The 25,809-nt window shown below is 43.6% G+C and overlaps 1 protein-coding gene across 3 annotated transcripts in view; it reads left to right on the plus strand.

The window, feature by feature from the left end:
* Window positions 1–25,809, plus strand: part of Ifnar1 (interferon alpha and beta receptor subunit 1) — a 38,295-nt gene that overhangs the window by 4,032 nt on the left and 8,454 nt on the right. The window contains exons 1-8 of one of the 3 annotated variants that reach the window (XM_051191882.1): window positions 5,744–5,842; window positions 10,623–10,746; window positions 21,498–21,676; window positions 23,173–23,327; window positions 23,419–23,560; window positions 24,040–24,154; window positions 24,676–24,875; window positions 25,130–25,272. In XM_051191882.1, coding sequence (XP_051047839.1) covers window positions 5,770–5,842; window positions 10,623–10,746; window positions 21,498–21,676; window positions 23,173–23,327; window positions 23,419–23,560; window positions 24,040–24,154; window positions 24,676–24,875; window positions 25,130–25,272 — 1,131 coding nt within the window. In that variant the 5' untranslated portion in view covers window positions 5,744–5,769. Of the gene's footprint in view, window positions 1–5,743; window positions 5,843–10,622; window positions 10,747–21,497; window positions 21,677–23,172; window positions 23,328–23,418; window positions 23,561–24,039; window positions 24,155–24,675; window positions 24,876–25,129; window positions 25,273–25,809 lie in introns of those variants that run through there. The other 2 variants (XM_051191883.1, XM_051191884.1) reach the window with 2 other exon arrangements.

Here is a 25,809-nt window from a genome sequence, read left to right on the forward strand (position 1 = left end):
TAATTCTTTCAAATAATGACACTTCCTGGTGACCACGCACTCAAATCTGTGGAGGCCATTATAAGTGAAATCACTGCAGGGACTTCCCAGACCCTGAAGACTAGGTCTTCAGTGCACTAAATCTGCATTCCTGTTTTTGGCAGGCGTTTGGGGTGTGCATACTGGGTTCTACGGTCAGGACGGTTGCCTCTAACATGGTATCTATTATACTAAGGTCTCAGGGCCCGTTACAAGAACTCTAGGGGAACAGAACTGGTTCCTAGAAGACAGAGAATCTTCAATATCATGCTAAATTTTTCCCCGTGGTAAGAAAGAAATTAGGAAAAAAATATTTGTAAAAAAGCCTCTAAGTTTTTTTGTTTTGTTTTGTTTTGTTTTTTGTAAGATTGACAGACATTTAGCCTACCCGATAAAAAGAGAAGAAACAAAATCAGAGACCAACAGAGTGTCATTACAATAAAATCCAACAAATCAGACCCTATTAGAGAATGCGCTATAAACTTACATTCTAATATTCTGGAAGACAAAGAAATGGAGTTTCTAAATGCAAATTATCTACCAAATAAATAGCTAAGATGAAGATATAAGTAACTCAGGTGCATCACAAGTGATGAGGCCGAAGCTGCAATCAAGAGCTTGCTCTCAGCCTCTGGCACATGCACACTCTGCCAGCACTCAGGAGGCAGAGGCAGGAGGATCTCCTGAGTTCAAGGCCAGCTCGGTCCACAGAGCAAGTGTCAGAACAGCCAGGGCTACACCCAGAAACCCTGTCTCCAAACTGGGATTCTATCAAATGCCAAGAAAGATCTCAGTAATTCTTCATAGCTTGTTCCACAAAATACAAAGTGGAGAATACTTTCAAATTCATTCCAGGAAGTCAGTATTAATTAATAACAAATCTTGTTGTAAAATAATCTTTGTGTACATTGAGATGTGTCTCTGTCAAGACACCTTCCAAGTGGGTTAATAAAGAGCTGAATAGCTAATAGCTAGGCAGGAGAGAATACACTGGACTTTCAGGTAGAGATAGGAACTCTGGGAAGGAATCAAAAAGGCAGAGATTCATCATCTACACATGGAGGAAGTGAGGCACAGGTCGTGAAAGAGGTAATGAGCAATGTGGCAGAATACAGATTAAAATAATGGGTTAATTTATATTTTGAGAGCTAATTGGGAAGAAGCCTAAGCTAAGGCCAAGCTTTCATACTTAATAAGAAGTCTCCATGTCATTATTTGGGAGCTGGTGGTCCAAAGAAAGTCCAACTACAAAAGGACAGATACAAAAGTACAGGTAAAGATACAACAAAAGAAAATTACAGAACAACAAAAAAAATGGATGATCATCAATGAAAAACTTCTTGGCATAATACTTGCAAACCAAATTCAGGAACACCTTAAAAAGAACAAACATTATATTCAAGTGAATTTCATCCCAGAAAGGCAAGCTTGACCTAAAACATAAATCAATAAATGTAATACATCATATAAACAAACTTGAGGACAGAAACCACATAACCATCTCAACTGATGCCAAAAAAAAGGCATTTGGCAAAGTTGAACACGCCTTCATAATTAAAAAAAAAAAATCTGGAACTGTTAGGAACATATGGTTCATGCCTCAAAATAGTAAAGGGTACACAACCTATAGCCAATATTAAATGAAGGTAAAGTGAGAGAATTTCTTCAAACGTCAGGAATGAGGCAAGGGTGCTTGCTCTCCCTCTTATTTGATATATTGCTCAAAGTCTTAGCTATAGAAAATAAGAGACGGTACTACAGGGAGTAAAAATAGAATACCAAGAAACCACACTATCTCTACTTGCAGATGGCATGATTCTATACTTTAGAAAACCCTACAGAAGCTCCTAGGAAACTAGAACTAATAAACACAGCAGGGTTGCAGGGTACAATGAATACTTAAGAAGATAGCAGCCGGGCAGTGGTGGTGCACGTCTTTAATCCCAGCACTTGGGAGGCAGAGGCAGGCGGATCTCCATGAGTTCAAGACCAGCCTAGCCTGGTCTACAAAGCGAGTTCCAGGACAGCCAGGACTTACACAGAGAAACCCTGCCTCAAACAACAACAACAAAAATAATGCCCTTCATATATGCCAACAATATATGCGCTAAGGAAAAAGTTAGGAGACCTACGCCATTCAAATTCCTTCCCCATTCCACCCAAAACAGTTCCTAGGAATACACCTAAAAAAGAAACACCTCTGCAATGCAAAATTTAAGACACGGAAAAAGAAAACATTAAACAATGGAAAAACTTGACACGTTCTCAAACTAGCAGAATTAATATGTAAAAATGGCTGTACTATCAAAATTAATCTATAGATTTAATGCAATATACATCAAAATTCCAACGTCATATTTCACAGATACAATAAAAATAATTCAGGGATTTATGTGGAACCACAAACAATCATTAATAGTCAAAGCAGTCCTAACACAACACACACCTTGAAATTATACTCTAGAGGTATAGAGATGCTGGCATAAAAACAGACGGGTAGACAAATGAACGGATCAGAGGACCTGGAAATAAACTGACCAAGCTGTGTTCATCCAACTCTTGACAAAAGAGGCAAACAAATGCATGGAAGAAAAACATTCAACAAATGGTCCTGGCAAAACTGGACACCCGCCGGCAGAAGAATGAAATTAGAGTTTTAGTTTTCACTTTATACAAAAGCCAGTTCTAAATGAATCAAACACCTTACTTTAAACCCTGAAACATTGCTGGGCAGTGTTAGTGCACGCCTGTAATCCCAGCACTCTGGAGGCAGAGGCAGGCAGATCCCTGTGAGTTTGAGTCAGCCTAGTCTACAAGGTGAATTCCAGGACAGCCAGGGCTGTTACGCTGAGAAACCCTGTCTTGGGGAAAAAAATCAGACAATAACCCTGAAACATCTAGATGAAAACAGGGAATGCTGTGCAGGACACTGGGGAGGCAAGACGTTTCTGAATGGGAACTTCCCCCAAGTGTCAACAGAAGGCACTGTACACATTGAAGACTATGTCCACAGAGGCGATCAGAGGAGCGAGCACACAGACCACTGGAAATCTTCACCAGTTATACCTCAGACAAGGCTCTGATACTAGAACTTCACAAAGAACCAAAGATGTTAAATACCAAGGAAATAAAACTAACAATCAACAAATGGAGTAATGGGTCAAATACGGTTTTCAAAAACTGAAACGCATGGCCAACAACTATTTTTAAATTATTCAGTGTCCAGAGCCATCAGCAAAATGTACATTAAAACCTGCTTTGAGATGCAGCCTCACCCCTGTCAGAATGGTGTCATTAAGAAATCTGACGAATGTTGAAGAGGATGCAGAGAAAAGGGAACTCTTCCTACTGGTGGGGATGCAAACTAATAGACGTAGCGGAAAACACTTTGGTGGTTCCTCAAAAATAGAACTATCATATGACCCAGCTGTTGCATCCACTCCACACCCTGTCACAGAGATGTCTGCACCCTTGCTTTTATTGTCACTTCAAAGGAAGTGTATCCAACCTGGTTGTCCATCAGCAGTGAATGGATACTGAAAATCCAGTACATATAAAAAAAATGAAATATTCAACTCCAAAGAAAAAGTAATGTGGACCAGGCTTTTTCTCTTTGGCCACCAACCAGCTCCCAATCATGACACAGAGACTTAATATCAGTTATGAATGTTAACCTTAGCTTAGGTCTTATTTTAATCTTGTTTCTCTTTAAGTTTCTCTCTCTCTCTCTCTCTCTCTCTCTCTCTCTCTCTCTCTCTTTTTCCGTTCTGTATATATTACTTTCTTGCTGGCTCTGCGGCTGATGGCAGCCTGGTTTATGACCCCAGGAGTCTTGAAGTCTCCCTCATTCTCTCCTCTCATCTTCCTCTTGGTCTATTTATTCTTTCTGCCTGGCAGTCCTGCCTAGCTATTGACGGGTCAGCTTTTTATTAGACCAATCAGGTGCCTTAGGCAGCAATGTGAAACAGACGCAATGTGTCTTTACATAGTTAAACACGCATCCTTATGTCATTACACAAATGCAGCATAAACAGAAGTAACACACCTTGACACAGTTAAAGTAACATTCCACAGTATAAACAAATGCAACACATCTGCAGCCCAATTAAAATATCCACAGCATGAATGGATTTAGAAGCAAGGCCACCAATCTTGAGGGGGGAAATGTTCTTCATATGTGGGTCCTAGCGTAAGGCTACATGTGTATAACTGAACATGTACTTGAACGTATAGTATAATAAGTTATAGAAGAGCAAGAATGGATCATTTACAACATAAAATGCTTACTCGGGAGTTCACAATACACTTTGTGTGAGTCCCGTGAATGTACTCTCAAAGTATAAAACATTTCCAATGTAAAGAAAGTCCATAGATGGATATTGGCTATGTGATTCCATGAGAGACTATTTATCTTACCCTGAGACCCGAATTGTAAATTGTTTTCATTGACCTTCTTATAGAATGTAGTTCTAAATACTACTAAATACGGTGTACTTGATTCTTTACCCAGGAATTCTAGCTATTCGGATTATAGAGGTAAAGTTTGTAACATGTTTAATTTATTTTCAATGCCTTGAGACTACATGGAAATACTTATTTGTTTTAAAGAGTAGCATGTCAGAAATATAAAACACAGAATTTTTTTTTGGTATTTGGGGATTGTTTTTTTCCACTGTATTAATTATATATTGTATCATTGTTGATGGATAAGCGTGTTTTTTAAAAAAAATAAATAAACAAAACTCCTTTTAGGGGCTAGAGAGATGGCTCCATGGTTAAGAGCAGTTACAGAGGACCGGAATTCAGAGAGCAGGGCCCAACATGGTAGCTCCTAAGATCAATAACTCCAATGCCAGGGTATCTGGCACATTGTACCAGGCACGCACGTATGTATGGTGCACATACATACATGCGGGCAAAGCACTCAAACACATAAAACCAACCTAAAAAAATATATTTTTAGAGGCCAGATTCAAATACTGCGTAATTCAAAACCCACAGACAGAACTAATCTGCACCACCAGACCATCCCATGGGTCGCTGTGGGATTTCAGTCAAGGAATCAAGCATAACCAGCGTGCGCCGATGACACAGTGAACGCCGTGGAGCCGGAGCCCTGGGTCCCGGGCCTCCGGGGCTCGCACGCAGCAGGGTGCCAGCCCGTGCACCAGGCTCCCCTGAGGCAGCGCCTGGCGGCCCCGTACCAGCCCCACCCCAGGGCAAAAACAGGAAGCTGAGGGGTGGGGTTCAGGATGGGCTTGGGAGGACCTGCGCAGGCGCACTCGCTGCACCCCGCGTTTCTCTTGAGTCTGTCTTTACGGAAGTGGGAGTAGGGCGTGACGGGCACAGAGCAGAGGTTAGCAGGGGTTGAACTTGGTACTTTCAAACCCCCTTTCTCATGGAGGGGCGGGGCGTCCGCGGGAGGGGCGGGGCGTTGGCGGAGGCCTGGGGGCGGAGGGCGGGGCGTTCGCGGGAGGGGCGGGGCGTTGGTGGAGGCCTGGGGGCGGAGGGCGGGGCGTCCGCGGGAGGGGCGGGGCGTTGGTGGAGGCCTGCCGGGCGGAGGGCGGGGCGTCCGCGGAAGGGGCGGGGCGTTGGTGGAGGCCTGCGGGGCGGAGGGCGGGGCGTCCGCGGGAGGGGCGGGGCGTTCGCGGAAGGGGCGGGGCGTCACGGGGAGGGCGGCGCTGCTCTCGGGCTCCGCTCGCTCGGCTGATGGAGACCGGGATGTGAGCCTCGGCCTGGCCTCCCGAGACGATGCTCGCGCTCCTGGGCGCGGCGGCCCTGCTGCTGGTGGCCGGGGCGCCTCGGGTGCTGCTCGCAGCCGCAGGTGAGCCGAGGGGCCTGGGCGAGGGCCGGGCGGCGGGGAGGGAGAGGCCTGCGCGTCTGGGCCTGGCCGCGAGCCGGGCGGGCGGGCGCGGGTGACCGGGTCACGCTCGGGGCGGGTGACAGACAGCTGCAGGAAGGCGCCGGCCCGGCCCCACCGAGGAGTGCCGTAGAGTCTAACAAAACAGTAACAAGCAAGCCAGGAAGCCTGGGCCAGTTTGGTGCATCAGGAGAATGGCGCTACTCAGGGGTGGTAGACAAGAACCACCCTTCATAGTGGTGTAAGGCACCAGAGGAAGACGGCTCACCATGCCAGCCAGGACTTCTGGGGTTTGTGAGGCTGCTACTAAGTTCCCATCCCTCTTAGAAACCGGTACACCCGGGAGGTACGGGACACCCCAAGTCTCACCCTGCAGATAGCGCCCAGTACAGGGAATTTGTGCAGATGGCCCGATAGAGCCCAAGGTAATTGTTTTGAAATCTTTGTTCTTAGCGTCATGCTCGCGTTTACTTCGGTATAAAAGGGAACTCCTCCCTATTTTCTCGTGAAATGGACCTTTGAAGAGGATTTCGTTAAGAAGTTAATTTTAGACAGTTGTGACACCCCCTGTAATCCTGGCACTGGAGAGACTGAGGCAGGGGTTTGAGGGGTTTGCGCCACCCCTGTGCTCAATAGTGAGACTGTCTCAAAAGAGTTGACCTTAAACTGAACTAGTTACTAACGCATACTTTATAGGAGCATTTGTTGGACTCGTCACAACGCTTGTCACAAAGTGTTTTAAACTAAACTAAACTTTCGGCGGGGCCATTCCGCAGATGGGGAAACTGAGGCACTGAGAGTTGTTTGTTTGTTTGTTTGTTTTTAAGTAGCTTGCCTAACACCGTGCACCAGTTTCTGACCGAATCGAAAACCATACTTTGAGAGTCTATCCTGAGAGCCTTGGGCTTAACCACTCTGGGCTATTGTTTTGATGCGTGCACACGTGCATTCATTGTGCATTGCCTGTGTGCTCGTCACATGACAGGTCACAGGTGAATGTCAGGCACCTGGCTCCAGTGCTACTGCCCTCCGTATTGCGACAGAGTCTCTGACTGAGCATGGAGCTGGATAACATACTGGCTGCTCATCAAGCGCCAAGGACCCTCCTGCTGTGGGAACGGCAATCACGGGCACATGCTGCCACACCCAGCTGCGGGCCCTAACAGATTCTGGTGCTTGTGCCCCAGAAGGCCTTCACCTGAGCCATTTCCCTGCACCTTTTTTTTTTTTTTTAAAGGCAGGATCTCTCTGTGTAGCTGCCTAGCTTTTAACTTGGACCCTCTTGCCTCTGCTGCTTGAGTGCTGGGATTACTGGCATGAGCTACCACCCCAAGCCAGAGGTGGGTTGTTTGTTTTGTTGTTTTGAGATGGGTCTCATTTTATGGCCCTGGGATCACTGGCACTCACAGAGATCCACCTGCCTCCACCTCTGGAGTACTGGGATTAAAAGTGCACCACTACCTTCCGAGCAGAGCTGTTTCCTTAAAGAAAAACATTGCAAATAAGATAGCTGACTACACATTTACATGTTAAAGGCCTCCTTCTCAGCTCTCTTTCTGTTAACGCTCTTCTCCCCTTAAAGGGGTAATGATGTTGGGAAGTAAGTGAATTGGTACTCTGAACTTGAGATTGTAATGTTGCTCATCAGATTTCAAAAAATATTACACCCTACTTGCCGTCAAGATGAACATCAAAAGTTGGAAGCAACTGAAATTATAAATAAACACTCCTATATGAATTTTACATCCTGAACCAGCAAAATGGCTAAATAGGAAACACACCCGCCCCCTAGCCTAAGACCTGAGTTCAGTCCCCAACCCACATGGTAAAGAACCAACCAACTCCAGCAAGCTGTCTTCTGACTTCTGCATGCTCCATCTAGTGTGAATGTGCCTACAGATAGACACACAGACAAATTAAGAGACGTTATATTGCATGCTAAGGGAGGAATAAAGTACTGCAAAATCTATGAAAACAAAATCCAGTTAACTCTCATTTCCAAATCTCCGTTCACTTCTGAGTTTCTGGTCACCAAAGCACCGAAATGCTTATACCATCAGGAGCTGCTTCGTTAGAAGGGTTACACCCCTGAAAGCATCCCTGGCTGTACCTGATCAGATCTCCACTTCTTCTCTGTCTCACAGTCATTTTAATTAGAATATTACAGAGTCTAGAGAGGAAAGATGGCTTTTCTTTCAGAGGATGTGGGTTCAAGTCCCAGCACCCATGTGGTGTCATACAAATGTAACTCCAGTTCTGGGTAGACCTGATGTCCTGTTTTCAAAGCAAGAAATAACAGTGGAGCCAGATATGAACAAATACATTTTAAAAATTACAGCCTAGGAGCTGGAGAGATGGCTCTGTGGGCAGGAGTGCTGGGGTAGCAGGACCTTTCCCTAACCTGGGCCCCAGGGGATTCAGTACTCATATGCATGCACATAGGAAACACACGCATGCGGAAAGCAAACACTAAAAGAAACAGCACATCAGGACTGGAGCTGGGTCACTGTCATCACCACCTCCAGGAAATCCTAACAGCACCTGCTCTCATCTGCTTATACCCACACAAACAAAACTTTCAACATTAAAAAAAAAATTTGAAAAGCATGTCTTTTTAAGGGTTCTAGAACTATGACTGGAGCAGGCAGCATGCGTCAGTGGTCGGCGTCCTCACCTAGACAGTACTTGCACTACTGTTGAAACTGTTTTGGCACTCTGGAGTGTACCAAAGGCGTGCTTCTTCAAGGGAAGACTTGATGAGCAGGGTGGCTGTATCAACTTCAGACAGAAGAATTTTAAGTCATCTACCCAAAAGAGAGTGACTCTGCTTTGAAGGGAAATAAAATACTTTCTTCTGAAACAAATATGAGGGACCAAAACCCAGGTTACATGAATTTTTTTTTCCCCTGTACCCACAGAGCAAACAAGTTCTAGATCATTTAGTAACTATGAGGGCACAAGGGCCAGGGTGTTACATGGACAAGTTAAAGGAAGGGCCCGAGCCACCAGAAGGAAATGATACCATACTTCGTTCTTAGAAGACTGTCTACATCAGTGGTCTACTCCTCTATGAACTTGCCCTACGTGTTAAGTCAGGAGTGACATCCCAGCCGTGCAGTGCCTGAGGCGACAGATAGATGGCTCTATGCTAATTAACTCCTTTTGGAGGAAGATGCTGTCTAAATCTTGTCCTTCTTAGAGTGGTCTATTGTCAGATAGTTTCTTTGGAAGTTTTCTAATTCACACAGTTAAGGCTATAAGAGACAAGGCATTATATATTAATGAAGGTTCTATACAACAGTTATAAAGGTCCGTACACCTCACATTTAAATTGTATATGAAATCTCTCCTTCCTTCCTAGGGTGGGGATCTTCCCTTTGCCCAGAATGTACAAATAACCATGGAAGTAGTACAGAGACCCTGTCCAAGGAACCTCTTACTTACCTAATAATGACCCGGGTCCCCAACCCCACTGTAATTACTGTACATCATATTTATCTCTATTATCGTATTATGTCTATTTTATTAAACTGTCATGTCTGGATAGAGCTGGGTTCTAACTGCAGTTTGAGGCATCCCCTGGGGGGCCTTGGGCTACAGCTCCCACATTTCAGAGACTGCTAATACTTGGATGTGCGTGAATAAATTCTGTCCTGGGACTGGAGAGGCAACTTAGTGACTGAGTGCTTAAGTGCACTTGCAAAGGACCTGACTCCACTCCCAGCGCGCGCGCGCGCGCGCGCGCGTGTGTGTGTGTGTGTGTGTGTGTGTGTGTGTGTGTGTCTGTATCTGTGTGTGTGTGTGTCTGTCTGTCTGTCTATCAACTTCATGGTCTCATTCTCTTTAAGTGTGTATGTCTGTGTTCACGTGTGTTCCTAAACATATAATTAACAACCTTCTCAATGTGTATAATGTTACTTGTGTGTATGTTCTCACGTTGGCCATTTGCTATTAGATAATCAATATCAGATGATTGTCGTGCCCTTCTGTGGAAGGCGGTTCTCTCCTGCTCTCAGCATCCCTTAGTTGCCCATAGGTCTTTGTTTTGTTTTTCAAGACTGAGGCCTCCTGGGCTTTTCCCTTCCACATTAACATGTCTGCTGGTGGTGTGCTTGTTTAGGTAACGTTAGGCAGCCATATTGGTGAGATTGCATGGATTTCCAGGACACACAATCTCACAGCAAACCCCCTGTCGTTCTGGCGCTTACTATTGCTCCCTCTTCCACGGTGATCCCCGAGCCTTGGGTTCAGGAGTTGTAGATGTATCCGTTGGTACTGGACTCCATGACTTTTTGTTTTATCAGTTGTGTTTTTCTGTTATGGTCTCCAACTGTTGCAAAGAGAAGTTTCCCCGATGGTCAGTGAGAACGACACTTAGCCTGTGAGTGTGAGGACAAACATTTAGGATATGGTTAAGGATTATGCTGGTTTTGGTAAGGTGATGTTTGTAGGCATGACTTCACTAGCCTTGGCAGTTGGCAAGGTTTCCAGTCCCAGGGATGGTTTCTGTCTTGTTAAGCAGATATTAAGATCAACTGGAAGCTGTTGGTCACCTCCAAGGTATGTGTACCACTGTTGTATCCTTAGGGTTATTGTGCCATATCGGTTGTCACTGTGGTCCTTTGGCATCATAGCAAAAAACAAAACAAAAAAAAAATTCAGTCTTGCTATTGACGTAAACAATAACAATTTATAATTTTTTACAACATATAAATAAGCCCTTTGTTGCCTGTTGGCTTTATAGATGGAGATGATCTGGAGCCTCCTGAGGATGTGGATGTCTACATTATAGATGACAATTTTACCCTAAAGTGGAGCAGCCAGAACTACTCAGTGGGCAGTGTGACATTTTCAGCAGAGTACCAAGAGTAAGTGACCGACTGGCTTGCTTGGCATGATGGGGACAGTTTCTATAATTTCAATACCAATGTGTTTTTAATGGAGAAGCCTTTGTTTCCATTATAGGGGATTTTATGTCTACCTCACATATTTGTAACTCTGTCTCAGTGGAGAAAGATCTGAAATGAAGGGCAGCTAAGGTGCCTCAGCAAGGGAGCGCACTCGCCACCAAGCCCGATAGACAGAGTGGATTTCCGGGACGCACCCCGGAAAGAGACTATGGTCCTGCAAGTTGTCCTCTGACCTCCATTTGTGTGCCTTGGTGTGTCTGCACCCATGCACACATGCACAGAATAAGTAAAACATTTCTTGAGGTGTAAGGATGAGATTAGTGGACAGCCATTCCATGTCTCCTCTGCATGGCTATCACACATTCATTAAACATGTGATAGTGTCTACTGCCTTTGACGTGTGGAGAGTCTTGGAGCAGGCCCTCATAGCCCTCATTCTACCCTCACGCCTGTCATCCTTAGAGGGTTCATTGTCTAAAACTTTCTTGCTAGGTTTAGTTCATTTATATGTGTGACTGTTTTGCCTGTATGTATGTGTACCATGTGTATACCTGGTGCCTGGTGTATACCAGGCCAGAAAAGGACATCAGATTCCCTGGAACTGTGGTTAAGGATGTTTGTAAGCCATGGGTGCTAGAGACCTAACCCAGGTCCTCTGCAAGAGCAGTAACTGCGCTAACTACTGAGCCACCTCTCCAGCCTCGTATTTCCATCGTAGAAACAGTTCATACGCACCAGCATTTTGGACCGCCATTTCCATAGACGGGATGTTTCTTTCGGTGCCTCTTTCTCAGCACTGATGCTCGGCCAAGATGATGGGCAGAGAGCCTGAGAAGGCAGGCTTACAGACGGCCCAGCTCCTCCATGCAGCCCCCTGTCCCTGTGTAGGATGGAGGCAGCAAGGAAGAAGGGAGTCAGGGCCCATTGCTCCGTCCGCCACTGTGCGCTGCCGTCTCCATGTGTTACTGAAACAGAGTGACCGTAGAGCTTCCCAACTGTGTCTGTGTACTCGGGCACGTTGATCTCTAGTGAGTTTTCTGTGCATTCAGTTTGGAGTTTTGATACCGTTTGTTCTTTGCCTTAGGTTGGAATTTTCTTTCATCCCACAGCTGGTTTAGGTGCAGTGGGGAAGTCACCCCATAATAAAGAGCAGACAGCCAGAGTCTCACACAGATACCCTTCTTATCCCAGACTCGGTTCATGGCTGTCTGAGCCCTCAGTTCTGGCAGGCAGGAGCATCACCTGTGTGGTCCTTACCCTGTTGTGCTGGCTTTGTAAGCAGTCCCCTTGCAGAAACCTGTGTGACCGACAGCATGGTGCAGTGTTAAATAGACTGAGTGAATCTGCTTGCCCTGAGTCTGTCCTCTGCTGCTGTCTGTGTCTGCATTGCCTTTTTGCTAATGGGGGTGACAGGTGTGACAGTGAGTAGATTACCAAATCTACTCCAAATCAAGATAGTTCTAAGAGCAAAAGGAAATTTACTTTTAAATGAGCTGGGCAACAAGTTTCAAGTGGAACTTGCCCAGGAACTGTGATGCTGATGATGTGGTAATGGATGGTAGTGATGATGGTGATGATGATGATGGTGATGGTGGTGATGATGAGGATGGTGGTGGTGATGATGGTAATGATGGTGGTGATGATGGTGGTGATGATGGTGGTGGTGGTTATTGCGGTAAATAAGGATCAGGATAAACAAATAGGCCGAATAGATGTTTAATCAGGGAGAAATAACTTACAACCTAGACAGATGAACACCAGGAAATTCAACCCGATCCTCTCCTGTCCGAGTCACGCCAGAAAGAGAGCGCCTTCCTGGCCCCCTCCGACCTCCTTCCTCAGGTCACCTCCGCCCATCGCTCCACCCCCCCAATGGGCGTGGTCAGTGCTACAGAAGGACTACCTCACTACAATTCCCCTTTTAGTCTAAAGAAAAGATTTAGGCTTAATACAAAACTATATACAAAACAGTGAATAACAAGTGTGCTCTAAGAAAAGGAAAATCGAGAACAAAATGACCTACATATCTAGTCCTAGGGTGAGGGCATAATGGAGTTTACAATAGAGTTGTCCTAAGCTGGAAAACATAAGTCTAGTACCTAATATATCTAACTAGGAAGAGAGAATAATAGTTGTGATAGTTTAATCTTCAACCTCATCAAGACCTGAGAAGGAAATTAACAATACTAGAGTAGACAGGAAATGCAGATGGACAACTTCCAAAAGGTGCATCAAGGACAGAAACAGTAAGCCACCTGAACAGTCACCCTAGGTCTCACAGCGACGTTGGTACACCCAGATTTGGCTAAGGCCAAGAGAACTTGACAGACCACAACAACAGCAGGGAAATAGAATGGCTGTCTTACCCTGACTTGGCAAGGTCAAGCAGTTTTCTATATTTGTCTCCTGCAAGCATATAGGACTGCATGTCCAAATCAGTGGTCAAGGTGGGGGCAATTCTATGCCCAACAGGCCATTAGCTGAGGCGAGATTGAACTCCAGCAGGAGCAACAACAGTGTCCAACATATTTTCGGGAAAGTGCACGGTGCTGTCAGGAGCAACAGTGTCTCATGTCAAAGGAGTACTAATATTAAAACATTTAAATGCCATGTTCTGCATGTCTATGAAGTGATTGAAGATTAAGCATCTATATCTGACTAATCTCATAGGTACAGGAAATGTGAGTGAAGATAATCTGTAATACTCGGGAACTTAGCTAAAAAGACTGATTAAAACTTTCCTGAGTAAAGCAGGAACAAATACTTAAACAATATAACTATTTACATATACCTACATGTAAATCCCTAAAATAGAGGTAGAGTATAAGTGTCAAGACAAGAGGTAGAACTATAAAGGGCAGCAAGATAAATATCCCAAATTGTATCAATATACAAAATGTCTTGAATACAGGAAAAGTATACATACATAGAATATGGTAAAAAATAATGTGCATAAAACATTGTAAGTGGAAATATTTAACACAATATAACAAAATATAAACTTAATTTTACATAGCTTACCACATAGGAATACATAACAATGTAAGCTGTAAAATACTATCTCATTCATACTCAAATTCTCAAGGAAATAGGCTAATCTACTTATATCCCATCTAAACCATACCTTTACCCACCATTCCCTATTCCTGTCTAAAAGATAAACCCGAGTGTAAGCATCACCCAATCCCAAATAACTAAAACCAACCCAAAGACGATGACTATTATCCCAAAATTCCAAGGGTAGGGAAAGGGGGCGTAGTCATATTAAGATTACTTCCTGCTGAAATGGGATGATGATTGCTCCAATGGATCCTGTAGGAATAAAATTTTTAGCAACCAAATTTCTCAACAGAACTGGCTGTGACATATGTAGTTAGTCACTGTGTGGCAGAAAATTCTTGACTGTAGTTCTATTTGAAACTGGCCAGGGTGTAATAAAAAGGTGCACCATTACAGCTAGCTAGTCATGAGTTGTCTGGAGCAAAACAGTCTCAAACCGGTTTTAGGGTGATGTTTGTAGTTCCGATGCATCAGGTTGAGTCAAGTGGAAATGATGATGTGGGGCCCCATCTTCTTTCCGGAAAGTTCAAAGACTGCTGTTAGGAATCATTATTATTCCTTGTGAAAAAGTTACACATCAATATTAAAGTAAAATTTTCAAGTTTTAAGGTATGCATTAGGGAAAGACAACAATAAGCATTAAAAGTATGTGAGAAAATTAGGATTTCAGAGAGAAAATTGCATAAGATATGAGTCCCCAGATTTTGTTTTCTTCTGCCTTACACCAATTGGCTTCTTGATTTAAGGCAGAAACCATGAATTTAATCTTAACAACATGCTTGAATTTAGAGAAGGAAAGCCAAATCCAACTCCAAAGCCAGCATTGGTTTACAAAATTTGGGACTTCAGGAATACTAGATAGTAGAGAGAAATAGATTTCTATATAGAAATAGTTTACTACAATTAAATATTTTTTTTTTTTTTTTTTACCATATATCAGATTCTGCTTCCTTAAGTGATTGTTTCTGAAGAGCTGTCTTCTCTTCTGTAGACACCTACATGTTCATTGTCTTTTGGCTGTTTGATGATAGGTTTTCTCTGTTTTCCTGTAAAAACAAGAACAGAACACTTCCCCTACCTTTGAGAGGCCTCCGCACACCTCATAGGACCTAGTTTGTTGGATGACTTGTCATTTCTCTTCATTAAGGTGTTTCTCTTGTTCAACTCGGTTCTTGATTAACTTAGATGGTATCCATAGTTTTTCTTCTCCTGTAGATACAAATGCAAAACCCCTACCCCAACGTAACACATATCCTGCTTTCCATTCTGAGGTCAGTACATCCTTGAAATACACTGGCTGATTTAGTTCAGAAGTTTTTTCTATTGTCCAGTGTCTTTCTGCAGCTGTTTTTCCTTTTTCATCAGCATTAAGAAAGTTTAATGTTAATAAAGCATTATGTAATCTGTGTTTGGGTGTTTTGGTTCCTCCTGCCTGTTTATGGAGCATTTCTTTTAAAGTACGATTGGATCTCTCAACCACTGCTTGTCCTGTAGGATTGTGTGGTATACCAGTTATGTGCTTTATCTTGTAATACTCAAAAAACTCTTTCAATTTGCTGGAGACATATGCTGGAGCATTATCAGTTTTTATTTGTGCAGGTATGCCCATAATGGCCATTACCTCTAAAAGGTGCATTATAACAGAATCAGCCTTTTCAGAGCTCAGAGCAGTAGCCCACTGAAACCCTGAAAATGTATCTATAGTGTGATGTACATATTTTAATTTTCCAAATTCTGCAAAATGAAACACATCCATTTGCCATATTTCATTCCTATTTATACCTTTAGGGTTACTGCCTGGTGGTAAAGGAGTTTGGTTATAGAATGAGCAAGTAGGACATTTCCTTACTATTTCCTTGGCTTGTTCCCAAGTGATAGAAAAATCCTTTTTTAAACCTTTACTGTTCACGTGGTGTTTCTTATGAAACTCTGAGGCTTCTAGCACACTTCCTATCAATAAACGATCAATTTCATCATTGCCTTGTGCTAGAGGACCTGGCAGACCCGTATGGGATCTGATGTGTGTTATATATATAGGATGAGTCCTCTTTCTGATAGTATCTTGTAACTGTATAAACAATGAAGTTAATTCTGTATTGTCAGGAATAAATTCTGCAGTCTCAATGTGTAAAACGACTCTCTCTGCGTATTGAGAGTCAGTAACTATATTGAGGGGTTCTTTAAAATCCATAAGTACCATGAGAATGGCATACAATTCTGCCTTTTGTACAGAATTGTAAGGGCTTTGGACCACTTTGCTAATATTTCCTGATTTATATCCTGCCTTACCTGATTTATTTGCATCAGTGTAGAATGTATGAACTCCAGAAATAGGTGTTTTTCTTACAATGCGTGGAAGAATCCAAATCGTTTTCTTTATGAATTTGATTCTCTCAGTTTTGGGATAGTTGTTGCTAATTGTTCCCAAAAAGTTACTGCAAGCTCTCTGCCAATATTCGTTATCTTTCCATAAGGAAGAAATTTCCTCATTAGTTAAAGGTACTATAATTTCTGCTGGGTCCCTTCCTATTAGCTGACGAAGTCTTAATTTACCTTTTATAATCAAGTCAGAGATCTTTTCTATATATGTTTTCAGTTTTTTATTCTGTTTATGTGGTAGGAATATCCATTCTAATATGATATCTTCTCTCTGCATCAAAATCCCTGAAGGATATTCTCTAGATGGTAATATAACCAGAATACAGTCTAGGTTTGGATCCACACGGTCCACATGTGCTTCTAGTATCCTCTTTTCTACCCATTCTAATTCCTTCTCAGCTTCAGCTGATAGTATTCGTGGACTATTCAAGTCCTTATCTCCTTTTAGGGCCATTTTCAAGTTTTTCAAATCATGCCCTTCTACTCCAATTATGGTTTGCAGTTGAGAAATCTCTCCTAGTAATTTTTGAAGATCATTAAGAGTCTGGTAGCGATCTCTTCTGATCTGTACTTTTTGTGGTCTAATTTTCTGTAGACCTATTTTATATCCTAAGTAGTTGATAGACTCTCCTTTTTGTATTTTTTCAGGTGCAATTTGTAATCCCCAGCGAGGTAAAACTTCCTTTACTTTCTCAAACATTTTTTCTAATATTTCTCCTTTAGAGTCAGCTAACAATATATCATCCATGTAATGATAGATTATGGATTGTGGAAACTGTTTACGAATTATTTCTAACGGTTTTTGTACGAAATATTGGCACAGGGTGGGGCTATTTAGCATTCCCTGTGGCAAAACCTTCCATTGATATCTCTTCACCGGTTGAGAATTATTATAATTAGGTACCGTGAAGGCAAATTTCTCTTTGTCTTGTTCTTGTAAAGGTATAGTGAAGAAGCAATCCTTTAAATCAATAACTATAATAGGCCATTCTTTGGGTATCAAAGAAGGCAAGGGCATTCCAGGCTGTAGAGAGCCCATTGGCTGGATAACTTTATTGATGGCTCTCAGGTCTGTAAGCATTCTCCATTTACCAGATTTCTTTTTGATCACAAATACAGGAGAATTCCAAGGGCTGGTTGATTTCTCAATATGTCCAGCATTTAGCTGTTCCTGAACCAGGCTTTCTAAAGCTTCTAACTTCTCAGAGGTCATAGGCCATTGTCCTACCCAGACAGGTTCCTCTGTTAGCCATTTTAAAGGTAGGGCTTTTGGTTCCTCTGTTTGTTCAGCACTTGTATTCTGTTTTTGTACTGCCTGGATATTTGGTATCTGTCTTGTATAGTACTTAACAGTATTCTTTCCACAATCATGAGGTCGTCTATGGTTCCTATCTAATACAGGAGGAATGTTAATCTGTGTATTCCATTGCTGTAATAGATCACGACCCCATAAATTTATCACTACATCAGCCACATATGGTCTCAACTTCCCTCTCTGTCCTTCTGGTCCTATACATTCAATCCATCTCGTGCTTTGTTTTACCTGAGACAGGGTTCCAATCCCTAAGAATTGAACATTTACCTCATGCAGGGGCCATCTTTGAGGCCAAGATTTATTAGATATGATAGTTACATCAGCTCCTGTGTCCAGGAGACCCTCAAACAGTCTATTATTCATCTTAACTATCAATCTAGGCCTATGACTATTTATAGCAGTTTGCCAAAATATACGTTTTTCATTTCCTTCTGTCATGTTTGATTCAACTTCCGTCACTAGTTCGTCATCCAGAGCAGTATGAGTTTTTATAATAGGCACAGAATTTTCTAATTGTCCTGTGGGAGATTGTCTTCCACTGTGACTGGGAATGTTCAAACCACCTGTGACGTGGGGGCCTTCGAGAGGCCCCCCAAGGAGTTTCCCGATGGTAAAGGGTTTCCTTGCTTGTCTCTGGTCGATCTACACTCATTTGTCCAGTGTCTGCCTTTGCCACACCTTCTACATAACCCAGGAGGCTGAGGCCTTCTGTTTGATTCATTCCTGGGGGTGTTATTTCTAGGGAAGCTTTGTCTACAATTTCTTTTTAGATGTCCTATCTTACCACAGTTATAACATCTGACATTATGATATCTTTTCAAACCTTTGGGGATGGCTTCTCCTACCCAAGCTTCTAAGTCACCATAGTAAGGAACTCTGTTATCTTGATATCTTCTCTGACCTTTAGATATGGCTTCTCCTATCCATGCTTCAGTCTTATTGTCATTATACTCAATGTTGCCTGTATATAGGACCCATTCATCCAAGGGTGCTGATCGCATTTTTAAAGGCCAAAGCACCTGTTTGCATTTAGGATTCGCATTCGTATAAGCTAAAGATTCTATGAGTATTCGCCTAGCATCTATGTCTGCTATCTCTAATTGTACTGCCCTAGATAATCTTTCTAGAAAGATACTAAAACGTTCTCTAGGTCCTTGCTTTATCTTGGTATAGGGTTCTATCCTCTCTCCTAATTCATGAACCTTATCCCAAGCATTCAAAGCTGCTGTACTGCATAGAGACAAGATGTGTTCATCATAGGCAGCTTGGGTTTCTGGGTCAGCATAGAGACCCTCACCAAGAATTTTATCTTGGGGAGCTTTATACCCTTTCTTTAAGCCCTGAAGTTCAAGAGCTTTTGCTTCCTCTCTCCATAAAGCCCTCCATTCTATTTGAGAGGAGCTTTCAAGGACAGCTGATATTAATTGATCCCAATCCTTAGGGGTTACCTTGTTATTCCATGCCCATGATTCTACTAATTGCTTCACATAAGGTGAGTACATGCCATAAGAGACTACTGCTTCCTTTATACCTTTTAAATCTTTCATATGTATTGGTTCCCACTGATATGCAACGACACCTTTTGGATGTCACCTCCGCCCATCGCTCCACCCCCCAATGGGCGTGGTCAGTGCTACAGAAGGACTACCTCACTACAGGTGGTGATGATGGTGATGGTGATGATGGTGGTAGTGGTGATGATGATGGTGATGATGGTAGTGGTGATGGTGATGGTGAGCTTAACTCTAATGTTCTGATAACCAAGTGAGTGATTTTATATTAAGTACTCAGTGGGGTTGGGGAGAGAAGTCGGCAATTCAGAGCACTCATTGCTCTTCCAGGGGACCAAGGTAAGTTCCTATCACCCAGGTCAGGCAGCTCCCAATTGTCTCCAGAGGTATCTGTAGGTATTTACATAAACATAACCACATAAATAATTTTTAAGTGTTTTAAATAAAATAAAAACATTTATCTAAGTAAAATAAAAGCTGAATTGCTCAGGAAACTGATGGGAATGGACCTAAAGTGTGAGCAGACTTAGCACACACAGTGTTTGTTGTTTGTTTGTTTAGCAGATACCGAAAGCCTTTTACGTCGTGTATCCTCCCTGAGTGCTCAAATGGCTCTGTTGGGAGGAACCATAAAGGGGCATGAAGATACTTCTTGAGACTAAGATTATGAATGAGTCTTTTATTGTAAATGGTAAAGTAATTCCCACTGTAAGAAGCTTGAACTCAGTAGCCATTCATTGACAGGTAAACCACATCTCCAGGAACATGAAAGGAGACAGAGATAACAGTCGGTTCAAAGGACAGTGCGGCTAGTTTAGTAATCATGTAGTCAGTCATTTTGTCAGTCACACTGAGTCAAGGTGTTGCCTGTGGCCACTGAGCCACACCACCACCACATTTTTTAATTGAATTTTTACTACTTATTATTTTTCTTTGTTTAAATGTTTGTTTGTGGACTCTTACTGTATAGCCTAGAGTGATTTCAAACTTACTGTTGCCCAGCTGGCCTCAAAGGTCCAATCCCCCTGCCTTAGCCTCCCCCAGTGCTAGGATCCTAAATATGGGCCACTGTCCCCAGCCATGTAGCCATTTTAACTATTGATACCAGTCACCTAAATTTATGTGATGGTACATTTCCACTGGAATCCATTTGTTTCTGTTGACATGCCAAGATGTGTTTTCTGGAGGTGCGATAGAACTGGGGTCTAGCGAGGCCTCAGCATGGAAAGGCGCTGGTCTTGACAACCCAACCTGGGTGCTTGGCACAGGTCAGGCAGCCTCAACACCTGTAACACCAGCTCCTTACAGGTACCCACAATAACATACATGTGTCCACGCACACATACATACATAGATACATAATTTTAGAAGAAACGGAAAGAGTGACAGGTCTGTGACACCCCACAATTCCAAGGTCTGTCCTAGGACAGGCAGCCTGTACACAGAGAGTCACGAGGGGTCACCAGATCAATTCCCAGTCTATAATAAGCAAGTTAAAGTCCAGAGATACAGGTTCATTTCCCAGGAGTCACAAGCTGTCTTGAACCAGGCCGGCCAAATCTGTTTTGTCTCATGGATCATTTATTCCTGTCTCCCTGAAATGCTAATGGAACCACTCATAAAATTGAAGTGAAAATTGTTGGCCAATAGGAAAGGAAGACAGGAGGGGCTAGGAGATAAGGAGGAAATAGGAAGTGGTAAGGAGGAGCCAAGATGGAGAGTCGGGAGAAAGCAGTATGCCCCCGGCTCCCTGGTAAGAGAAATACATAAATCAACAAAAATGGGTTAATAATTAAGACAGAGCTAGCCGATAAGAAACAAGTAACCGGGTCAACAGAATTATATCAAATACAGAGTCTCTGTGTGTTATTTGGGGCTGGCAGCGCGGCAACAGGACAAGACCAAGCGGCGGGCGGAAAAACCGTACTCCTTACAGAAAATCCTGTTAAAAACTGACTAAATAAGCTAATGGTGGTGGCGGTGGCAGCGGCAGCTCACACCTTTAATCCCAGCACTTGGCAGACAAAGGCAGATGGAGCTCTATGAGTTCGAGGCCTGCCTGGTCTACAAAGCAAGTTCCAATACAGCCAGAGCTGTTCTATAGAGAAAACTTGAAAAAGAAACAAACAGAAAATCCTTGAGGCAGTAGCCTCTCCTATTCCAAATAACAAGCTTCTTAATGGCCTTGCTCTCGGGCACAATTTGTATAGCAAATTGCCTGCCCTTTGCCACACGTGGCCTTTTAGGTGCATCCATTGGTTTTTGTCGGTTTTTGTTTTGTTTTTTGGTCCCTGGCCCTTCATTTACTCAAACACACTCAGCACATAGTGATCCATAGCAAATAAACTCTTTAGCTAACCATGCTGTTGAGTCGAAGATGTATTTGAAACTTCTGTAGTCAATAGCTCACTCTGTCTGTTTTGTTTTGTTTCCTCAATTAAAAGAGAAGAGATGGAGGACTGGTTAAAATTGCCTGGGTGTCAACATGTTACAGGGACCAAATGCGAATTCTCTTTACTGGACACAAATATTTATGTGAAAATAAAGTTTCGTGTAAGAGCTGAAGCAGACAGTAGTGCTTCTTCATGGGCTGAGATTGACCCGTTTATTCCATTTTGCAGAGGTAAGAGAGCTTGCTGGCTGCATTGTTGTTCTCTAGTGAATGTCCCCAGAATTCTCTGTGTGACCCATTCCCCTGCGTGGTGCTGCTGCCTTCCCCTAAGGCCGTGTTTTTCTGGTCTCCTGTATTGGTGGCTCTCCAAGTGTGGTCGCCAAGAGCCTTTAGGAGTCCCTTGAAGTCATGACTCTCCCTAGGAATCCAGAGACTTTATTCCTCCTTCATTTTGATTATCTCTGTAAACAAAGGAATTTTTGAAAGGACACTAGACATGTGGTGTGAACTTCCTGACTGTAGACATGGGGGTCTGGGTTGGTTAGCCCACATGTTAGTGAGGGTTTTTTTTTAACGTAGAGCAGTATCACACCTTAAAATCTTTTTTTTGGAAATGTAGTTTTGTAACTGTATCTTATAGTTTATCATCTTTGTGAATTCACAAGCATTTTGTGATTTTTACCTGTTTTAGTGGTCAGAGTGCTGAGTGCCAAAGCACATGTCCAGTGTAAACAAGTCTGTCACAGCATCTATGATTTCTGTACAGCAGGAAGAGGTCTAGAGACCAGATTCCAGAAACACTGTCTTGTTGCAGTGTAGAAAGGGATGGCCTGTACACTGTCTGTCGTTTCTCCCGTTCCTTTCTCCTTCTGCAGAGCTGGTCAGGGCCACCCTCTTGTCACAGTGCTCAGGCTCTGGTGCTCTTTACCCCAGCCTGCACACGCTCTGCCCCCTCCAGGATGCCCTCCCTCTCCAGCCTGCACACGCTCCGCCCCCTCCAGGATGCCCTCCCTCTCCAGCCTCACCAGGGCCCTGCTGGTTCCCGAGGCTCCAGTGTTCCTCTCTCTGTTTCTTTTGTTCTCTTCTCCAGATGTCAAGGTCGGACTGCAGCAGGCCCCAGGCCCAGTCAGTAAACCGTTCTTGACTGCAGCCTTGCATTCCCTGCTCATTGTCCCCTCTGAAGTCACCCTCTCCGTCCAGTGTCCACCTCTGTTCAAGCCACCCCGTAGTCGCCCTCACAGCCCTTCCCGCAGGGGAAGGGGGACCTCACCATCCCAGGGAATGACATTAGTGGGTAGCTTGCTCAAGCGCAGTCCGCTCTCCTACATTTTATTTGTCAGCACATTCCATCCGGCTCTTGTTGACTTCACGTGGTTTCTTGCTGATCTCACTGATTCCTTGCCCTGTTGGTCCCATCCCCAACTCTTTATGCGTCTCTCTGCCCTGCATGTCTGTCTCTCTGCCCTGCATGTCTTTCTGTCTCTCTGCCCTGCATGTCTGTCTCTCTGTACTGCATGTCTTTCTGTCTCTCTGCCCTGCATGTCTTTATGCGTCTCTGCACTGCATGCCTGCATGCCTTTGTTTGGGGACTGTTCTTGCCATGTCCTCCCAAAGTGTATGACCTTGAGGGCCTTCCTCTGTGTGACCACATGGGACAACATTGTTTATTGTGAACTTCTGGAGTGGTGCTGCTGCAGTTAGTTACATAACTTCTCTGATGTCAACAGCTCGCATTGGACCCCCGGGAGTACGTTTAGAAGCTGAAGATCAAGCGATAGTTGTCTACATCTCTCACCCCGGACAGGGCGGGAAGATGTGGGACAAGGATGTTATGCAGTTCCAATACAGGATAGAGATCTGGCAGAAGTCTTCGGGTGTGTCAGTGAGTTTCTGTTTTTACCTTGGTTCAATGGGGGAGAAGGTGGTGAGCGAATGCTAAAACTTGACTGTATGCTTTTGTCCTTTGTTTGCAGAAAAATATTACAACTTTTTATTACACAGAAAAGATTTTAAAGCTGTTACCAGAGACTACTTACTGTTTAAAAGTTGAAGCGATACATAAATCCCATAAGAATCAAAGCAGTTATAGTGCGGTGCAATGTATCAACACCACGGGTAAGGAACAGCCCTGACTTTACATCAATGCCAAATATTGACAGCATTTTCTCCTCTAACTGCAGTTATTATTAGAACAGATCATTGGGTATGGATGTGTGATTGAACACTTGTCTAGCACAGACACAAAAGCACAGAAGCATAACAGTATTTACAGAATCAAGTCATTTACTTTGAAATTTTTGTCTCCATACTAATGAAAATTAATTCTACTTAAAGGTTAAATTTGTATAGTATCACAAATGCTTTTTATTTGCCTGTAACCATCATGTAGTTGGCACCCGGACCATACCCCGCAGATGAAAACAGCTGAAATACTTAGTCACTGCTAACCTCGCCAGTAATTAAGATGGGGTAGGAGCTGGCTCGTGGGTTTAATGATAAGTTTAGTGTGTTTTATCTAGTAGAATCAAACACGATAAAGATGGTTCTGTCCCACTAGTTTAAAATATATGTTTAATGGATTCTTTGGCTTCTAGAGGCAAATAAGATGCCTGTGCCGGAAAATATAGAAATGGATGTCCATGGTGCGAGCTATGTTCTGAAATGGGACTGTGCGTCTGCAGACGCGAGCTACCGAGCACAGTGGCTCCCGTGAGTTCCTTCCTACGTGTTCTTACCCCGTTTACCTCGATGTGCATTCACGCTCCTTCTGTGTGCAGCTGTCACACAGAGTGACTGACTGAGAGGTGGGTGTGGTGCATTGGGAAGCAGGGAGTGGCAGCATCTGTAGTCCAAACCCCTGACAGTCAGACAGGGAGTTCTGGGGCAGGCTGGCTAGCTATACTGGTCACATCAGCAAGCTGCCTGGGTAAACTGGAGAGATCAAGACAGCCAGCATCAACTTCAGGTCTACATAAACACGCATGCAAATAGACTCACATACACTCACACAGTGAGGGACAGCTTGCCACATCACCAAGAAGTTTATGCACACTCTGGAGCGTCTCCCACTCTCCTTTGTTGGGGACCAGTGTCTCCTCCGTGGGGAAGGGGTCCCTGGGGCCATAGTGTTCACTTGGTGCAGCCCGGCATGTTATAAGACAGTATTATAAATCTCAGTACGTATTTACCGAGTTCATGTTGAATTTAACCTCTTGTTTGTTCTTGCAAAGTGGCTACTCTAAAAGTGTTCCTGGAAGCTCTTTAAATGAATGGAAACCAATACCTGCCTGTGCAGATGTCAAAACGACGCACTGTGTCTTTCCTCAAAACACCATCCACACAGGAACATTCTTTCTCCGGGTACAAGCATTCAGTGGAAATCAAACATCCTTTTGGTCTGAAGATAAATTGATTGATTCCAACAAATTCGGTAAGTCAAGTTTTCTTTGAGACAGCATCTAATACTGTAGCCACGGCTGGCCAGAAACTCCTTGTGTAGCCCAGCTGGCTTCAAACTCATGACAATTCTCCTGCCCGAGCTCCTGAGAGTAGAGGTTAAGGGTGTGGTTCATGCATGCCTTGCATCAATTTTTTTACTTGAGGCTGTAATTACCTCATTTAGTTCGTTTGTAAACATTGTTTTAAGAAATGTAATCCCATACTGTCTTTACATGTCTTTCCCAGCTACCATCCCTCCCCCAGTCATTGCTGTCAGCTCCACTAGGGACTCACTGCTCGCTTATGTCACCTGTCAAGACGATTCCAGCATCGAGTGTCATGGGCTAACTTACGAAATCGTTTTTTGGGAAAAGACTTCAAATACGAAGGTAAGAAGCCTCCACAGTAACTTTGTGACTTAGCCTCGTAACTGTGATTTGGGAAAGAAACAGCAAGGAAGGACAGGGAGAGAATGAAAAACCACGGCTTTAAGGTTTGGGGAAGATCTTTTAAACATTTGTCTGCAGCTGTGTGCAGAGTAGAGTGAATGTCAGATTCCGGTCCCTGCGTCTGGGACCTACTTTGTTGTGTGTGAGTCCAGCTGTGTGCGTGTGAGTGTGCGTGTGTGCCTGTCTGTGTGTGAGTGTGCGTGTGTGTGTGTGAGTGTGCGTGTGTGCTGTGTGAGTGTGCATGTCTGTGTGAGTAGCAGACTTTCTTGGTCTGCCAGGTCCCAAATGACAACACAGAGACTTAATTATGAATGCTCAGCCTTAGGCTTGTTTCTAGCTCGTTTGTTTTGTTTTGTTTAACTCAAATTAACCCATTTCTATTAATCTGTGTGCTGCCTGCCCCAAGGCTCACTTACCATTTACCTCACCTATGTACTGCCCTGCTTCCTCTGTGCCTGACTGACGGAGGCCTGGCCC

This window comes from Phodopus roborovskii, unplaced genomic scaffold, assembly GCF_943737965.1.
Source record: "Phodopus roborovskii unplaced genomic scaffold, PHOROB, whole genome shotgun sequence".
Taxonomy (NCBI): Eukaryota; Metazoa; Chordata; class Mammalia; order Rodentia; family Cricetidae; genus Phodopus; species Phodopus roborovskii.